Raw genomic sequence first — 15,737 nt, 5'->3', positions numbered from 1 at the left:
CAGCTTTTCAAATACATGAATAGGATGGGAATAGAGGGATACGGACCCCAGAAGTGCAAAATGTTTTAGTTGACGGGCAATATGATCGCGCAGGCTTGGAGGGCCGAAGGGCCTGTTCCTGTGCTGTACTTTTCTGTTTTTTGTTCTTTGACAAGGTGCCACACCAAAGGGTACTACACAAAATAAGAGCTCATGGTGTAGGGATAACATATTAGCATGGATAGGGGGTTGGTTAGCTAACAGGAAACAGAGAGCAGGGATAATGGGTCATTTTCTGGTGGGAAGATTTAACAATGGTGTGCAACAGTGATCAGTGCTGGGCCCTCAACCACTTACAATCTATATTAATGACTTGAATGATGGGATCAAATGTATGGTTGCTAAATTTGCTGCTGACACAAAGTTAGGTGGGAAAGTTAAGTGTGAGAAGACATAAGGAATCTGCAAAGGGATAGATAGGTTAAGTGAGTGGACAAAAATTTGACAGATGGAGTATAATGTGAGAAAATGTGAACTTGTCCACATCGACAGGAAGAATAAAACAAGCAGCATGTTATTTAAATGGGGAGAGATTGTAGAACTCAGAAGTAGAGGGATCTGGGTGTCCTGGAATTGGAATGTTGTTGTTTATTACTAGGAGAATGGAATATAAAAGTATGGATGTTTGGCTACAGTTGTATAGGATCATAAGACCATAAGACATAGGAGTAGAAGTAAGTTCTATGGCCCATCAAGTCTGCCCGCCATTCAATGAGATCATGGCTGATATGATAATCCTTAACTCTACTTTCCAGCCTTTTCCCCATAACCCTTGATTCCCTAACTGATTAAAAATCTGTATTTCTTAGCCTTGAATATACTTAATGACCCAGCCTCTACAGCCCTCTGCAGTAAAGAATTCCACAGATTCACTACCCTCTGAGAGAAGAAATTCCTCATCTCTCCCTTAAATGAGCAAGCCCCTTACTCTGAGATTATGTCCTCTGGTCCTAGACTCTCTCACAAGGGAAAACAATCTCTGAGCATCTACCCTGTCAAACCCCCTAAGAATCTTAAACAAAAACAGAATTAACTGGAAAAACTCAGCAGGTCTCACAGCATCGGCGGAGAAGAAGAGTTGACATTGAGTCCTCATGACCCTTCAACCGAAGGTCACCTCTCATTCTTCAAACTCCAAAGAGTCAAGACATAACCTCTCAACCTCTCCTCATAAGAAAATCCCTCCACACCCGTGATCAACTGAATGAACCTTCTCTGTACTGCCTCAAATTCCAGTATCTTTCCTTAGATAAGAGAACCAAAACCGTTCACAGCATTCTAGGTGTGGTATAACTTGTGCCTTGTATAGTTTTAGCAAGATTTCCCTATTTTTATATTCAATTCTCTTTGAAATAAAGGCCAACATTCTATTTGCTTTCCCTATTACCTGCTGAACTTGTATGTTGGCTTTTTGGGGTTCATGCACGAGGGCTCCCAAATCCCTCTGTGCTGCAGCTTTCTGCAGTCTTTCTTCATTTAAATAATATTCAGTTCCTCTATTCTTCCTGCCAAAGTGCATAACCTTACATTTTCCCACATTATATTCCATCTGCCAAGTTTTTGCCCACTCACATAACCTGTCTATATCCCGCTGTAGACTCTGTGTCATCCTTTCCACCTATTTTTGTCATCTGCAAACTTGGCGATAGTACCTTCACTTCCCTCATTGAAGTAATTAATTATATATTGAAAATAATTGTGGTCCTAGTATTGATCCCTGTGACACTCCACTACTTACAGGTTTGCATCCTGAAAATGCCCTCCCTATCCCACCTTTCTGTCTTCTATTAATTAGCTAATATACTACCCCCAACACCATGGACTCATCTTTTTAAGTAGCCTAAGTGCGGTACCTTATTGAACAACTTTTAGAAATCCAAATATATTACATCTACTGGCTCCCCTTTATCTATCCTGCTTGTTACCTCAAATGATTCTAATAAATTTGTCAGGCATTACTTCCCTTTCATGAAGCTATGCTGACTCTGCTTGATTATATTAAGCATTTCTGAATGCTCTGCTATTACATCCTTTATAATAGACTCTAACATTTTCCCGATGACAAATGTTAAGCTAACTGGCCTGCCTATAGATACCTGTTTTTTGTCTCTCATTTTTTTTTGAATAACTTTGACAGTTTCCCAATCTTTTGGGACTTTTCCAGAACCTAAAGATTCTTGGAAGATTACTACCAGTGCATCCACCATCAATGTAGCTACTTCCTTTAATATCCTCGGCTGTAACCCATCCGGTCCAGGGGATTTATTCGCCTTTAGCACCATTAGTTTCCCTAGTGCTTTTTCTCTGGTGTTACTCATTGCATTTATTTTCTCCCTTCCCCCTTTTGCTCCTTATGTATTATTTTTGGAATGCTATTAGTGTCTTCTACCTTTGTCATGAAACTATTAATGCACATGATATTTTGGAAAATATTTTTCTTTTAAAACTGAGGTTTAGTCTGCAGGTGTATCTTAATTGGATTAAAGCCAGCTAGTCCGGGTATTTTGATGGATATTAGTTTTGATTTGCAAGCAAGATAGCGTGCATTTGCATTTTTTGAATAGAGCATTCAAGAAGTGAGGTGAAAACTGATGCCTTTCTAGCAACTACAAAGCAATATGTTTATATTACTAATAAAGTTGGTACTATGAAAGGGGTTTTATTGTTAGAGGTTTAGTTCAGTGGTTGTTGATACAATGAGAATTAACATTCAATGGGGCTGCTATGTATAACTCAGTGCCTCCACCCTGCACACCCAAAATGAGATCAAAAGGCAGCTGCAAGCCTCCAACTGAATCCACAGGAATCAAAGTGACAAGAACCTCATTTTGAATTCGTAAGATGAAAATGCTTTGCTTGGTTTAAAAACAAAAAACTGCAGATGCTGGAAATCCAAAACAAAAACAGAAAAATCTGGAAAAACTGAGCAGGTCTGGCAGCATCGGCGGAGAAGAGCAAAGTTGACATTTCAAGTCCTCATGACCCTGAATGACCTCATGTTCTGTTGAAGGGTCATGAGGACTCGAAACGTCAACTTCGCTCTTCTCCGCCGATGCTGCCAGACCTGCTAAGTTTTTCCAGGTACTTCTGTTTTTATAATACTTTGCCTGGTGTTTGTTTAAGTCTGTGAGTTGCTGTTGCCTTAATGGAGATTAGTTTGGGAATTTGTTAAAAGTTATGATCGTAATTTGTAGCCATGTGTATATCTATTTTAACCTGTGAGATTTAATAAAATGTTTACTTTAATGTAAAACCTCGAGAACTGGTGGCCTGATTCCCAAATTTAGAGTCACATCTCAAACATAACACTTAAAATTATAGGTTATGAGAGTTGTTTAAAGTTTCCCTCTGGGATTTCAAATAACTCTGTCTTACCAACTGCATCAGTCATAACACCATGAAGACTGATGCAAAGTATTTATTTATTCAACTCCTCTGCCATTTCCTGGTTCCCTATTATTATTTCCCTAGCCTTGTTCTCTTAAGGGACTTAGTTCACTTTAGCTTCTCTCTTCCTTTTTATATATTTAAATAAGCTCTTACTGTCCATTTTTATATTACTTTCTAGGTTACCCTGTTTATTTTCACCCTTTTTTTTGGTCATCTTTTTGGCGAGGCCACTTCTAAAGTACTGTATACAGTTTTGGTCTCCTTATTTAAGAAAGGTCTTAATTGCACTAATAGTTCAGAGAAGGTTCACTCGACTGATTCCTGTCAGGGAAGGTTGGGCCTGCATCCATTGGAGTTAAGAATAAGAGTTGATCTTATTGAAACATAAGATCCTGAGGGGACTTATCCATAAAAGGATATTTCCCTTTGTGAAAGAGACTAGAGCTAAGGGATACAGTTTAAAAATTAGTGTCTCATTTAAGATGCAGATGAAGAGGAATTGTTTCCCTGAGGGTCATGAATCTTTGGAACTCTCTTCCCCAGAGAGCGGTGGGGGCAGGGTCATTGAATATTTTTAAGGGTGAATTAGATACATTCTTGATTGACAAGAGAGTCAAAGAGTATAGGCAGTAGGAAGGAAAGTGGAGTTTTGTCCACAATCAGACCAACCATGATCTTATTGAATGGCAGAGCAGGCTCAAGGGGCCAAATGACCTACTCCTCCTACTAATTTGTATGCTCATCCAAGCTCCTTCAACAGCACCCCCAAGCCTGCAACCACTTGAAAGACAAGGGTAGCAGATATTTGGGGAGGGGATACTGCCACTTGCAAATTCCCCTCCAAGCCACAAATCATCCTGAATAAAAACTATATTGCCACTGTCAGTGGTCAAAATCCTGGAACTCTCTTCCAAACAGCACTGTGGGTGTACCTATACCACATAAAATACAATGATTAAAGGCAGCAGCTCACTACCAGCTTCTCAAAGGCAATTAGAAATGGGCAATAAATGCTGGCCTGGCTAGAGATGACCATAACATATGAAAATAAAAAAGGGCTTTAACAAAGTTGAAATCCATGAAATTAAAGGGAGCGTGGCAGTGTTGATATGAAATGTGCTAAGGGACAAAAATAAGTAGCAGCAGTGAACAGTTGTTCTTCAGACAGGAGCTAAGTTTCCAGTGGGCCAGTACTAGGAGCACTGTTCTTTTTAAAATGACCTGTACTTAGGTATGCAGGGCAAGGTTTCAAAGTTTGCAGATAACAAAACTCAGTGTAAGAAACTACAAGGATAGTAACAGACTTCAGGATGAGATAGACCAGTGAAATGGGCAAACACATGGCAGATGAAATTTAACAAGGTGAAGTGTAAAATAGGAAGAATAAAGAGAAGCAATATAGGATAATTGGTACAATTTTAAAAGGGTGCAGGAAGAGTCACCTGAGAGTATTATGTGCATAAATCTTCAAAAGTGACATGACAATTTGTCAAGGCTATTGAGAAAGCATAGAAACATAGAAACCAGGAGCAGGAGTAGGCCATTTGGCCCCTCAGCCTGCTCCGCCATTCATCATGATCACGGCTGATCATCCAGCTCAATAGCCTGCTCCCGCTTTCTCCCCATATCCTTTGATCCCTTTCACCCCAGGAGCTATATCTAACTCCTTCTTGAAAATATACAATGTTTTGGTCTCAACTATTTTCTGTGGTAACGAATTCCACAGGCTCACCGCTCTCTGGGTGAAAAAATTTCTCATCTCAGTCCTAAATGGTCTACCCCATATCCTCAGACTGTGACCCCTGCTTCTGGACTCCCCATCAGGAACATCCATCCTGCATCTACCCTGTCTAGTCCTGTTAGAATTTTATAGGTTTCTATGTGACCCCCCTCTCATTCTTCTGAACTCCAGCGAATATAAAGCATTTGGGATTCTTTGCTAAAAGCAAGGAACTTTGGCTAAACCCTTTATAAAACACAGGTTAGGCCTTAGCTGGTGTTTTGATTCTGGCAACATACTTTAGGAAGGACATCAATGCCTTAGAGAAGATGCAGAAGATTTGACAGAATGGCATCAGGGATGAGGAACTTCTCTGAGGGTTGAGTGCCTTTGAATTCCCTTGCTCAAAAGGCAGTGGAGGCAGAGTCTTTGAGTATCTGGAAGATAGAGCTAGATAGATTCTTGATAAGGGGATGAAAGGCTATTCAGGGCAGGCAGGAGTGTGTTGTGTTAAAATCAGATCAGCCATAATCTTACTGAATGGCAGAGCAGGCTCGAGTGGACCAGTGGCCTAGTCCTGGTCTTAATTTGAATGTTCATATATAACTTCGCTTCCAAGGAAGGGGCTAGAGAAGCTTGGGTTGCTCTCCTTGGAACAGAGAAGGACACGAGATTTGATGGAGGAGCTCAAAACCATGAAGGGCTTTGACAGGGTAAATAAGAAAAAATTGTTTCCAGTTCTGAGGAACAAAGGGACCTTGGCATGTGTGTCCATAGACCTCTGAAAGCAGAGGGGCATGTTAGTGGGATGATGAAAAAGGCATATGGGACACTTGCCTTTATCAATCGAGGCATTGATTACAAAAGTAGGGAGGTCATGTTGGAGTTGTATAAAACCTTGGTCAGGCCACAGCTGGAGTACTGTGTGCAGTTCTGGTCGCCACATTATAGGAAGGATGTGATTGTACTGGAGGGAGTGCATTGGAGATTCACCAGGATGTTGCCTGGGATGAAACATTTAAGTTATGAAGAGAGGTTGGATAGACTTGGGTTGTTTTAGTTGGAGCAGAGAAGACTGAGGGGCGACCTGATTGAGGTGTACAAGATTATGAGGGGCATGGATAGAGTGGATAGGGAGCAACTGTTCCCCTTAGTTGAAGGGTCAGTCACAAGGGGCCATAAGTTCAAGGTGAGGGGCAGGAGGTTTGCGGGGGGAGGGGGATGTGAGGAAAAACTTTTTTACCCAGAGGGTGGTGACGGTCTGGAATGCACTGCCTGGTAGGGTGGTGGAGACAGATTGCCTCACATCCTTTAAAAAGGACCTGGATGAGCACTTGGCACGTCATAACATTCAAGGCTATGGGCCAATTGCTGGTAAATGGGATTAGGTAGGTAGGTCAGGTGTTTCTCACATATAGGTGCAGACTCGATGGGCTGAAGGGCCTCTTCTGCACTGTGATTCTGCAAGAGGGTTATTAACCAGACAACACAGATTTAAAACAAAAATAAAAATACCTGGAAAAACTCAGCAGGTCTGGCAGCATCTGTGGAGAGCAGCACAGTTAACGTTGAGTCCAAATGACCCTTCAACAGACACAGATTTAAGATGTTTAGTAGAAGAACAAGTGTGACATGAGGGAACTATTTTTTTCCCCACAATAGCAAGTAGCTCAGGATTAAGGTTACATGCTCAGAATTTCACTTCTTTCTCTCTTTACTGATGCTGACAAATCTGTGTACTCCCAGTATTTTGTTTCTTTGTTGCTGATTGTACCTTCCCTTTCTACAACACCACTGGTATCAGCAGATTAAGATCTAGAGAATATCTACAGCCCATTCATGCCAATTCACTGCACAATGACAGTTGTTAACCAAAGTTATTCGTGAGTGATAATTGCGAGGAAACCTTAAGCTTTCCCTCCCTGTTCATGTAGCATTCAAAACAGATCAGCATACAGATTCCCTTATAACAACAAACACAAGAAACAACTGAAACAAAAGAATTTTTTATTCACTATTTAATACAAAGCAGATATTCAATCCCAAGGATCCCCAAAAATGTACTAATGGCTTATTCATACAGATACCAGTAACATTTTAAACATAATCCATTGCAAAAACATTGCACTCCTCTCCTTGGGAGAGAAACATTCACCTGCAGAAGAAAAACAAAAGATGTCAATTTTTCCAATTCAAACACAAAGGCAGAGTATGTAGGACGGGTAATTTCACAAAAGACATTTTAAAGCTTTCAGATGCATTTCCTATAGTGCAATTTCAAAATCACACAGCAAGGCTAATCAGCACAATATTGTTTATGGAAAGATAAACAAGATGAAAGATACGAGACACTGCCTGCTATTTTGGCCCTTCCAAAACCCCAAACCAGATTCTGTTACACCATAGTTTGGAAAGTTGCACGAGCTGAGGCAAGTACAGTAAAATAGTTCAATTCATTAACTGATGCACATGAACTTGAGCAAATTCATTCAATGTTCTGAACTCTTAGACTTGTGGTAGAACAGGTGGAATGACATTCAACAGATTAAAGGGCCAGTGAAAGAGCTAATCATCAATGACTCAAAACCTGTCATTTTGCATGAGCGCGGTTTCACAGATCTGTGTTTTTTTTAATCCTTCAAGAGGAAATCAAAAAGATACAAGGCAGAACAGTGAGCCTAGGAGAAATCACAATGCACTGACCAGATTTTCCGAAAAATAAATAAACAATGCAAAGCTCAGAGGTTTTTCTGCAAGCCCAGGACGGAGTACAAACAAGCTGTTAAAAATCCAGACCTTCCCAGTCTGTGCAGCTTCAGTACCATAACACATTGTCTATTTACCAACTTACCTGACGGGTTATCCATATACAAAAATGGAATGCTATATTGAGTTAATCTCATGTTTGCTACTGAAATTCTAAAATAGACCAGGAGAGTATCATGTTGTCATCGTTTCCTTGTTCAAGAAAATGAACCAAAGCTCCCCAATATCTTGGTCAGTGTAACGTATTGCTAGATCCTGCATTGATGTCACCCAGAAAGGAGGCACTAGCTACAAATATAATAAAAACAAAAAAACTGCGGACGCTGGAAATCCAAAACAAAAACAGAATTACCTGGAAAAACTCAGCAGGTCTGGCAGCATCGGCGGAGAAGAAAAGAGTTGATGTTTCGAGTCCTCATGACCCTTCGACAGAACTTGAGTTCGAGTCCAAGAAAGAGTTGAAATATAAGCTGGTTTAAGGTGTGTGTGTGGGGGGCGGAGAGAGAGAGAGAGAGAGAGAGGTGGAGTGGGGGTGTGGTTGTAGGGACAAACAAGCAGTGATAGAAGCAGATCATCAAAAGATGTCAACAACAATAGTACAAAAGAACACATAGGTGTTAAAGTTGGTGATATTATCTAAACGAATGTGCTAATTAAGAATGGATGGTAGGGCACTCAAGGTATAGCTCTAGTGGGGGTGGGGAGAGCATAAAAGATGTAAAAAAAAAAAAAAAATTTTTTTTATATATAATGGAAATAGGTGGGAAAAGGAAAATCTATATAATTTATTGGAAAAAAAAGAAAAGGAAGGGGGAAACAGAAAGGGGGTGGGGATGGGGGAGGGAGCTCACGACCTAAAGTTGTTGAATTCAATATTCAGTCCGGATGGCTGTAAAGTGCCTAGTCGGAAGATGAGGTGTTGTTCCTCCAGTTTGCATTGGGCTTCACTGGAACAATGCAGCAAGCCAAGGACAGACATGTGGGCAAGAGAGCAGGGTGGAGTGTTAAAATGGCAAGCGACAGGGAGGTTTGGGTCATTCTTGCGGACAGACCGCAGGTGTTCTGCAAAGCGGTCGCCCAGTTTACGTTTGGTCTCTCCAATGTAGAGGAGACCACATTGGGAGCAACGAATGCAGTAGACTAAGTTGGGGGAAATGCAAGTGAAATGCTGCTTCACTTGAAAGGAGTGTTTGGGTCCTTGGACGGTGAGGAGAGAGGAAGTGAAGGGGCAGGTGTTGCATCTTTTGCGTGGGCATGGAGTGGTGCCATAGGAGGGGGTTGAGGAGTAGGGGGTGATGGAGGAGTGGACCAGGGTGTCCCGGAGGGAGCGATCCCTACGGAATGCCGATAAGGGGGGTGAAGGGAAGATGTGTTTGGTGGTGGCATCATGCTGGAGTTGGCGGAAATGGCGGAGGATGATCCTTTGAATGCGGAGGCTGGTGGGGTGATAAGTGAGGACAAGGGGGACCCTATCATGTTTCTGGGAGGAGAAGGCGTGAGGGCGGATGCGCGGGAGATGGGCCGGACACGGTTGAGGGCCCTGTCAACGACCGTGGGTGGAAAACCTCGGTTAAGGAAGAAGGAGGACATGTCAGAGGAACATTTTTTGAAGGTAGCATCATCGGAACAGATGCGACGGAGGCGAAGGAACTGAGAGAATGGGATGGAGTCCTTACAGGAAGTGGGGTGTGAGGAGCTGTAGTCGAGATAGCTGTGGGAGTCGGTGGGTTTGTAATGGTGCCGCTTCATGCTCTCGTCGGGACTTGGAAAAATTTATTAATTTTGCTTCCAATCTCCACCCCTCCATCATTTTCACATGGTCCATCTCTGACACTTCCCTTCCCTTCCTTGACCTCTCTGTCTCAATCTCTGGTGATAGACTGTCCACCAATATCCATTACAAACCCACCGACTCCCACAGCTATCTCGACTACAGCTCCTCACACCCCGCTTCCTGTAAGGACTCCATCCCATTCTCTCAGTTCCTTCGCCTCCGTCGCATCTGTTCCGATGATGCTACCTTCAAAAACAGTTCCTCTGACATGTCCTCCTTCTTCCTTAACCGAGGTTTTCCACCCACGGTCGTTGACAGGGCCCTCAACCGTGTCCGGCCCATCTCCCGCACATCCGCCCTCACGCCTTCTCCTCCCTCCCAGAAACATGATAGGGTCCCCCTTGTCCTCACTTATCACCCCACCAGCCTCCGCATTCAAAGGATCATCCTCCGCCATTTCCGCCAACTCCAGCATGATGCCACCACCAAACACATCTTCCCTTCGCCCCCCCTATCGGCATTCCGTAGGGATCGCTCCCTCCGGGACACCCTGGTCCACTCCTCCATCACCCCCTACTCCTCAACCCCCTCCTATGGCACCACTCCATGCCCACGCAAAAGATGCAACACCTGCCCCTTCACTTCCTCTCTCCTCACCATCCAAGGATCCAAACACTCCTTTCAAGTGAAGCAGCATTTCACTTGCATTTCCCCCAACTTAGTCTACTGCATTCGTTGCTCCCAATGTGGTCTCCTCTACATTGGAGAGACCAAACGTAAACTGGGCAACCGCTTTGCAGAACACCTGCGGTCTGTCCGCAAGAATGACCCAAACCTCCCTGTCGCTTGCCATTTTAACACTCCACCCTGCTCTCTTGCCCACATGTCTGTCCTTGGCTTGCTGCATTGTTCCAGTGAAGCCCAACGCAAACTGGAGGAACAACACCTCATCTTCCGACTAGGCACTTTACAGCCATCCGGACTGAATATTGAATTCAACAACTTTAGGTCATGAGCTCCCTCCCCCATCCCCACCCCCTTTCTGTTTCCCCCTTCCTTTTTTTTTCCAATAAATTATATAGATTTTCCTTTTCCCACCTATTTCCATTATATATAAAAATTTTTTTTTTTTTTTTACATCTTTTATGTTCTCCCCACCCCCACTAGAGCTATACCTTGAGTGCCCTACCATCCATTCTTAATTAGCACATTCGTTTAGATAATATCACCAACTTTAACACCTATGTGTTCTTTTGTACTATTGTTGTTGACATCTTTTGATGATCTGCTTCTATCACTGCTTGTTTGTCCCTACAACCACACCCCCACTCCACCTCTCTCTCTCTCTCTCTCTCCGCCCCCCACACACACACCTTAAACCAGCTTATATTTCAACTCTTTCTTGGACTCGAACTCAAGTTCTGTTGAAGGGTCATGAGGACTCGAAACGTCAACTCTTTTCTTCTCCGCCGATGCTGCCAGACCTGCTGAGTTTTTCCAGGTAATTCTGTTTTTGTTTTTGAGCTACAAATGTAAGCCTGAACACAACAACTGGGGCTCTACAATTGGCTTCATTCCCTTGGATTAGGTCACGGTTATCAAGAGTCAGCCAGAGCTCCTGCTTCTCATCTGGTGGCCTGTGCAGGAAAGAGCATGTGAATGTTGGACAAGGGGAGAGTTGATTTGGTTCCAATCCCCTCCATTGTTGAATAGCTTGGAGAGTCTCATCATCTAGGCTTATACATAATGAAGTAGCAGAGGCTTGATAACATCTTAAACTGTATCCTAGCAAGGCTCAGGATACGTTCAAAAAGTGATTAAGATATGTAAGCTCACCATTCTGACAAACTAAGAACGGGGACTCTTCCCCATGCCCCCTTCCATTCGCCCTTGCTTGAGACCCTGCAGGGGAAAAACAGAATGAGTACCAGTGTCAGGCTTGTCTTTAACTTCAATGACATCCTTATATGGCACCTTTAACATAATAAAATGTTCCAATGTGTTTCACAGGAGCATCATAAAATGAAATATTATACATAAGGAGATATTAGGTGAAATAATCCAAGATTTGGTCAAAGAGGTAGGTTTTAAGGAGTGTCTTAAAAGGACAAAAGCAAAGTAGAGAAACGGAGACGTACAGGGAGGGAATTCCACAGCTCAATGCCTAGGCAATTGAATCACCAATGGTGGAGTACTTAAAAATCGATGCGCAAAAGGCCAGAATTAGATGAGTGCAGATAGTCTCAAAGGGCTGTGAGGCTGGAAGAGATTAGAAACAGGAGGAGCAAGGCCATGGAGGGATTTGAAAGCAAGAATAAGAATTTTAAAATCGATACGTTGCTTGACTAGGCGCCATCATAGGTCAGCATGCACTGGAGTACCTGGTGAAAGTTAAGGCATGGACAACAGAATTTGGGACGATTTCAAGTTTATAGAGGGTAGAACGTGGGACACTAGCCAGGGGTGCATTGGAACAGTCAAGTCTAGATGTAAAGGCAGCATGAATGAGGGCTTCAGCAGCTAATGAGCTGAGACAGGGGTGAAATTATGGAGGTAGAAATAGACAGTCTTAGTGATGGCACAAATGTGTGGTCTGAAGCTCATCTCAGGGTCAAATATAACAACCAGCTTGTGGACAGACTAGTTTATACTCAAACAAACAGTTGCCAGGGAGAAGGATGGAGTTGGTAGCTAGGGACCAGATTTCAGAGTGGGGATTGAAAACAATGACTTTAGTCTTCCCAATATTTAATTGGAGGAAATTTCTGCTCATCCAGTACTGGATCTCAAAATAAGCAGTCTGATAATTTAGCAAAAGTGGAAGAGTCGAGAGAGATGGTGATGAGAAAATGCAGTGTGCTGTCAGCGTACATGTGCAAACTAATGCTGTGCTTTTGGATGATGTCATCAAGGGACAGCATGTAGATGAGAAATTGTGGTTCGGGGTGGGGTGGGGGGGGGGGGGGGTCGCGCGGGGCAAGAATCAGCAGAGTTAAGTGTAGAAATAGGAAGAGAAATCATTGCAAGTAATACTCTGGCTAAGATTATATAGCTAAGAATGGAACCAGGTGAGAGCAGTCCCACCTACTGTACATGTCAGCATATCAGTTGACCTCTGAAGTCCCCAAAAATCCTCCCAAAAACAGGGGTCAACTTACAGGCAGAGTATAAAAAGTGAACCACTGGTGTGGGTGGCTGCCATTTTGAAATGTGAAAACAAAAGCATAATGCTGGTAATTCAAATTAACTGAAATATGGTTGAATAAATTAATTGAACAAAAATACCTTTAACCACAATGAAAGTATTTTACAATCTATCAAATTAATGCCTTTGGCATTTGACAAAGTTAATCAAATTAATTTAAAGTCGCTTTGGCATTATCTTAAAGGATTACACTCTGGATCAGATGTGGCATTTTCGTTTCAGAATTGTGGCTGACTACTAATGCGAGTATAATATGTCAGAGCTGAAAAGGGAGTTGATTTAAACGCAGAGCATATGCTAAAACATGATTTGGGGCCAGAAAAATGGGGTTGTTATCTGGCAGGTCGACTTATATGCCACTATCTATGGCGGCGGAATGACAGTGGAGGAGGATGGTGTAGTCATCTCTTGGCACAAACTTGACAATGTTAGCTACTGATTCCATATTGTTTCCTGGCCTTTAGGCTATGGTTCAAGCACAATTCCAGAGCACAATGAACCTCTAACTCAGAGCTGAAAGCACTGGAGCCAAAGTTGACACATAGATTGATGCAAGATACTCACAGCCAACACAAGTCAAGGTGAAATGATAAAAAGTAAAAATGGCTTTGCTTTATCTCTTTTTTAAGGGGGTAAAAACAATGATATTTGAAAATCAAGAGTTACGAAGATTTGACGTATGGCATCTCATTCCTGTCCAAACACCTCTAGCCTACAATTTTAACACAGTTGCATTGATGACAAAAGAGTATGATGAAACAGGTGTTGCAACAAAATGGTAGAATCTACTGAAGTCAATTTACTGCAGACGCAAGTCAACTTGATTTTTTATTTAAATAAAAGTTGTAAAATCTAATACTGCATATTAACATTGCTGTGTGACAGCTGTTTTTTCTACCCTTAGGAGAAACTTAGTGTATTAAGATAGACATGTTAAGTGACAAAGCTTGAATTATCTTGATTGGTCTAATATACTTATTAAAGCATTCAGATCTCATTTGTAATCACCATTCCTGTAACTTATTTTAGAAAAATTGTTCATATAAATCCTTAGGTTACTTTTTAGTAGCAGAGTCAAAAACGCTCCTAATTATTAATTGAGTCCAGGATTTAGTGTGACTACAATCCCTCAGGCACATTAGTCACATGTGAACCTAGACAGGGTTGAAAGTTCTGAAAATAGATCAACCACCTGAAACATGAACTCTGTTTCATTCTCCACAGATGCTGCCAGACCTGCTGAGTATTTCCAGCCTTTTCTGTTCATATTTCAGATTTCCAGCATCTGCAGAATTTTGGTTTTGTGTTAGGGCACTATTTGATCAAGGCAGGGGTAGGGGCAGGGAAGAAAATGCAATCAAGCTCAATCCTATTCAAATCTACGGTTCACAGATGATTACAGGGAAAACTGGATAAAGGCACGGAGCATAAACATGGACAAAGTTTACCCTCCAGCAACACAGAAGCAGTGAAGCTCTAACTGTTGTCTCACTAGAAATCACCTAGAATACACATTAGGGAACTGAATTTGTGATTTTACTCATCTGTACACTTCCACTATTCACTATATAAACTTGAGTGACTGGAATGACATTTTCTAAAAATTCTTGGCAAGTGACACATGAACATTAAAACCTTAAGACTATAGAAAAGAAAATCAAGGTAGGTGAAGAATTGTGCAAATACTTAAGTTGTGAGCAACTCACTGAATGGTCCTTGTACATAGCTAATACAATTGAAGACTAAAAGTTTTATTAAAAAGTTCTCTTTTAGATTACAAGTACTTACCAAATAATAACCAGTGTGATAGCCACTCATGTACCATGCTATTAGCATGCTTCCTAAAGCTTCATCATCCTCATCAGTTGAATCTGGACCCATTGGAGGTGGAGGAGGAATTAACTACATTTGGAAAAAAATAAAGTTCATTTCATGAAAGACGGACTTAAAATTTTCAAAGAAAATTCTTGTCTCTGCATTTCAGGCTTCAAAAACAACTTCAGAACAAGCTGACAATCTCTTTCAAGCAAACGATTTATCTGTTTTTAAAAAAATACATATGAGATTATATAAACTAAAGATGATTATGTTCTATCGTATTGGTCAGATTTCAACTTTTCTTTCACAAAAATAGCAATTTTTTCCCTCCTCCTGTCCGTGCACCTCAATTAAAAAATAGACAGATACCCTCTCCCATCCTACAACTATGGTCTAAGAAAACTCTCACTGAATGAGATAAGCAAGATTGGGCACTATAAAAGAAAGAAGAGTGGCACCACTATATTCCACAACTTGTTAAAGTAAGTCCATCAAGAATTTAAATTATGGAAATAGTTAAACCACACAATTTAGAAACCAAAGATTAGACTATTTTGATAGTTACCAGTACAACCAATGAAAGTTGAAGACATATTACAACATTTTACAAATAAAGCATTTTTAAGTTGAGCTCATTTTATGTTCATAAATAGACTGATATATAGATCCATTGTACAGTTTTCCTTGTGATGCAAGGAGGCACAGAAGAGAAGCAAGTCTAACCAAATTTCATGTTATTGAGACTCAAAACCAAAACACACTATTGCTCAAAAGTCAGCAAAACACTCAAAAATACCATTCACATAGGCATAAAAATGCTATATACAAATCAAAGTATTTGTCATCTCCTCTACAAAACTGCAATTAGTTATACACAGCAGCCAGCCCAAGAGGTCTATCCGCACTGTTTTTGGTACTGCATAACGAGCAAGAAATTCACTCACCGGTGGTCCGGCTGGAACTGTTGGTAACCAACCAGGTAGGAAAGGTGGTGGGCCATGAAACTTCGCACCAGGCTGGAGAGA

At 41.6% G+C, this 15,737-nt stretch overlaps 1 protein-coding gene across 1 annotated transcript in view; it reads right to left on the bottom strand.

Moving 5' to 3' along the window:
* Positions 1 to 7,139: 7,139 nt before the first annotated feature.
* The window catches only part of smn1 (survival of motor neuron 1, telomeric), a 28,914-nt gene continuing 20,316 nt past the window's right edge, over positions 7,140 to 15,737 (bottom strand). Inside the window, exons 6-9 of the mRNA XM_041186305.1 lie at positions 15,657 to 15,728; positions 14,683 to 14,796; positions 11,526 to 11,591; positions 7,140 to 7,304 (exon numbers count right to left, since the gene is read on the bottom strand). Of these exons, the coding sequence (XP_041042239.1) occupies positions 11,538 to 11,591; positions 14,683 to 14,796; positions 15,657 to 15,728 (240 nt within the window). The 3' untranslated portion in view covers positions 7,140 to 7,304; positions 11,526 to 11,537. The remainder of the gene's footprint in view (positions 7,305 to 11,525; positions 11,592 to 14,682; positions 14,797 to 15,656; positions 15,729 to 15,737) is intronic.

The sequence above is a fragment of the Carcharodon carcharias genome, chromosome 4 (assembly GCF_017639515.1).
Source record: "Carcharodon carcharias isolate sCarCar2 chromosome 4, sCarCar2.pri, whole genome shotgun sequence".
Taxonomy (NCBI): domain Eukaryota; kingdom Metazoa; phylum Chordata; class Chondrichthyes; order Lamniformes; family Lamnidae; genus Carcharodon; species Carcharodon carcharias.
This window is presented reverse-complemented; position numbering and strand designations above follow the sequence as displayed.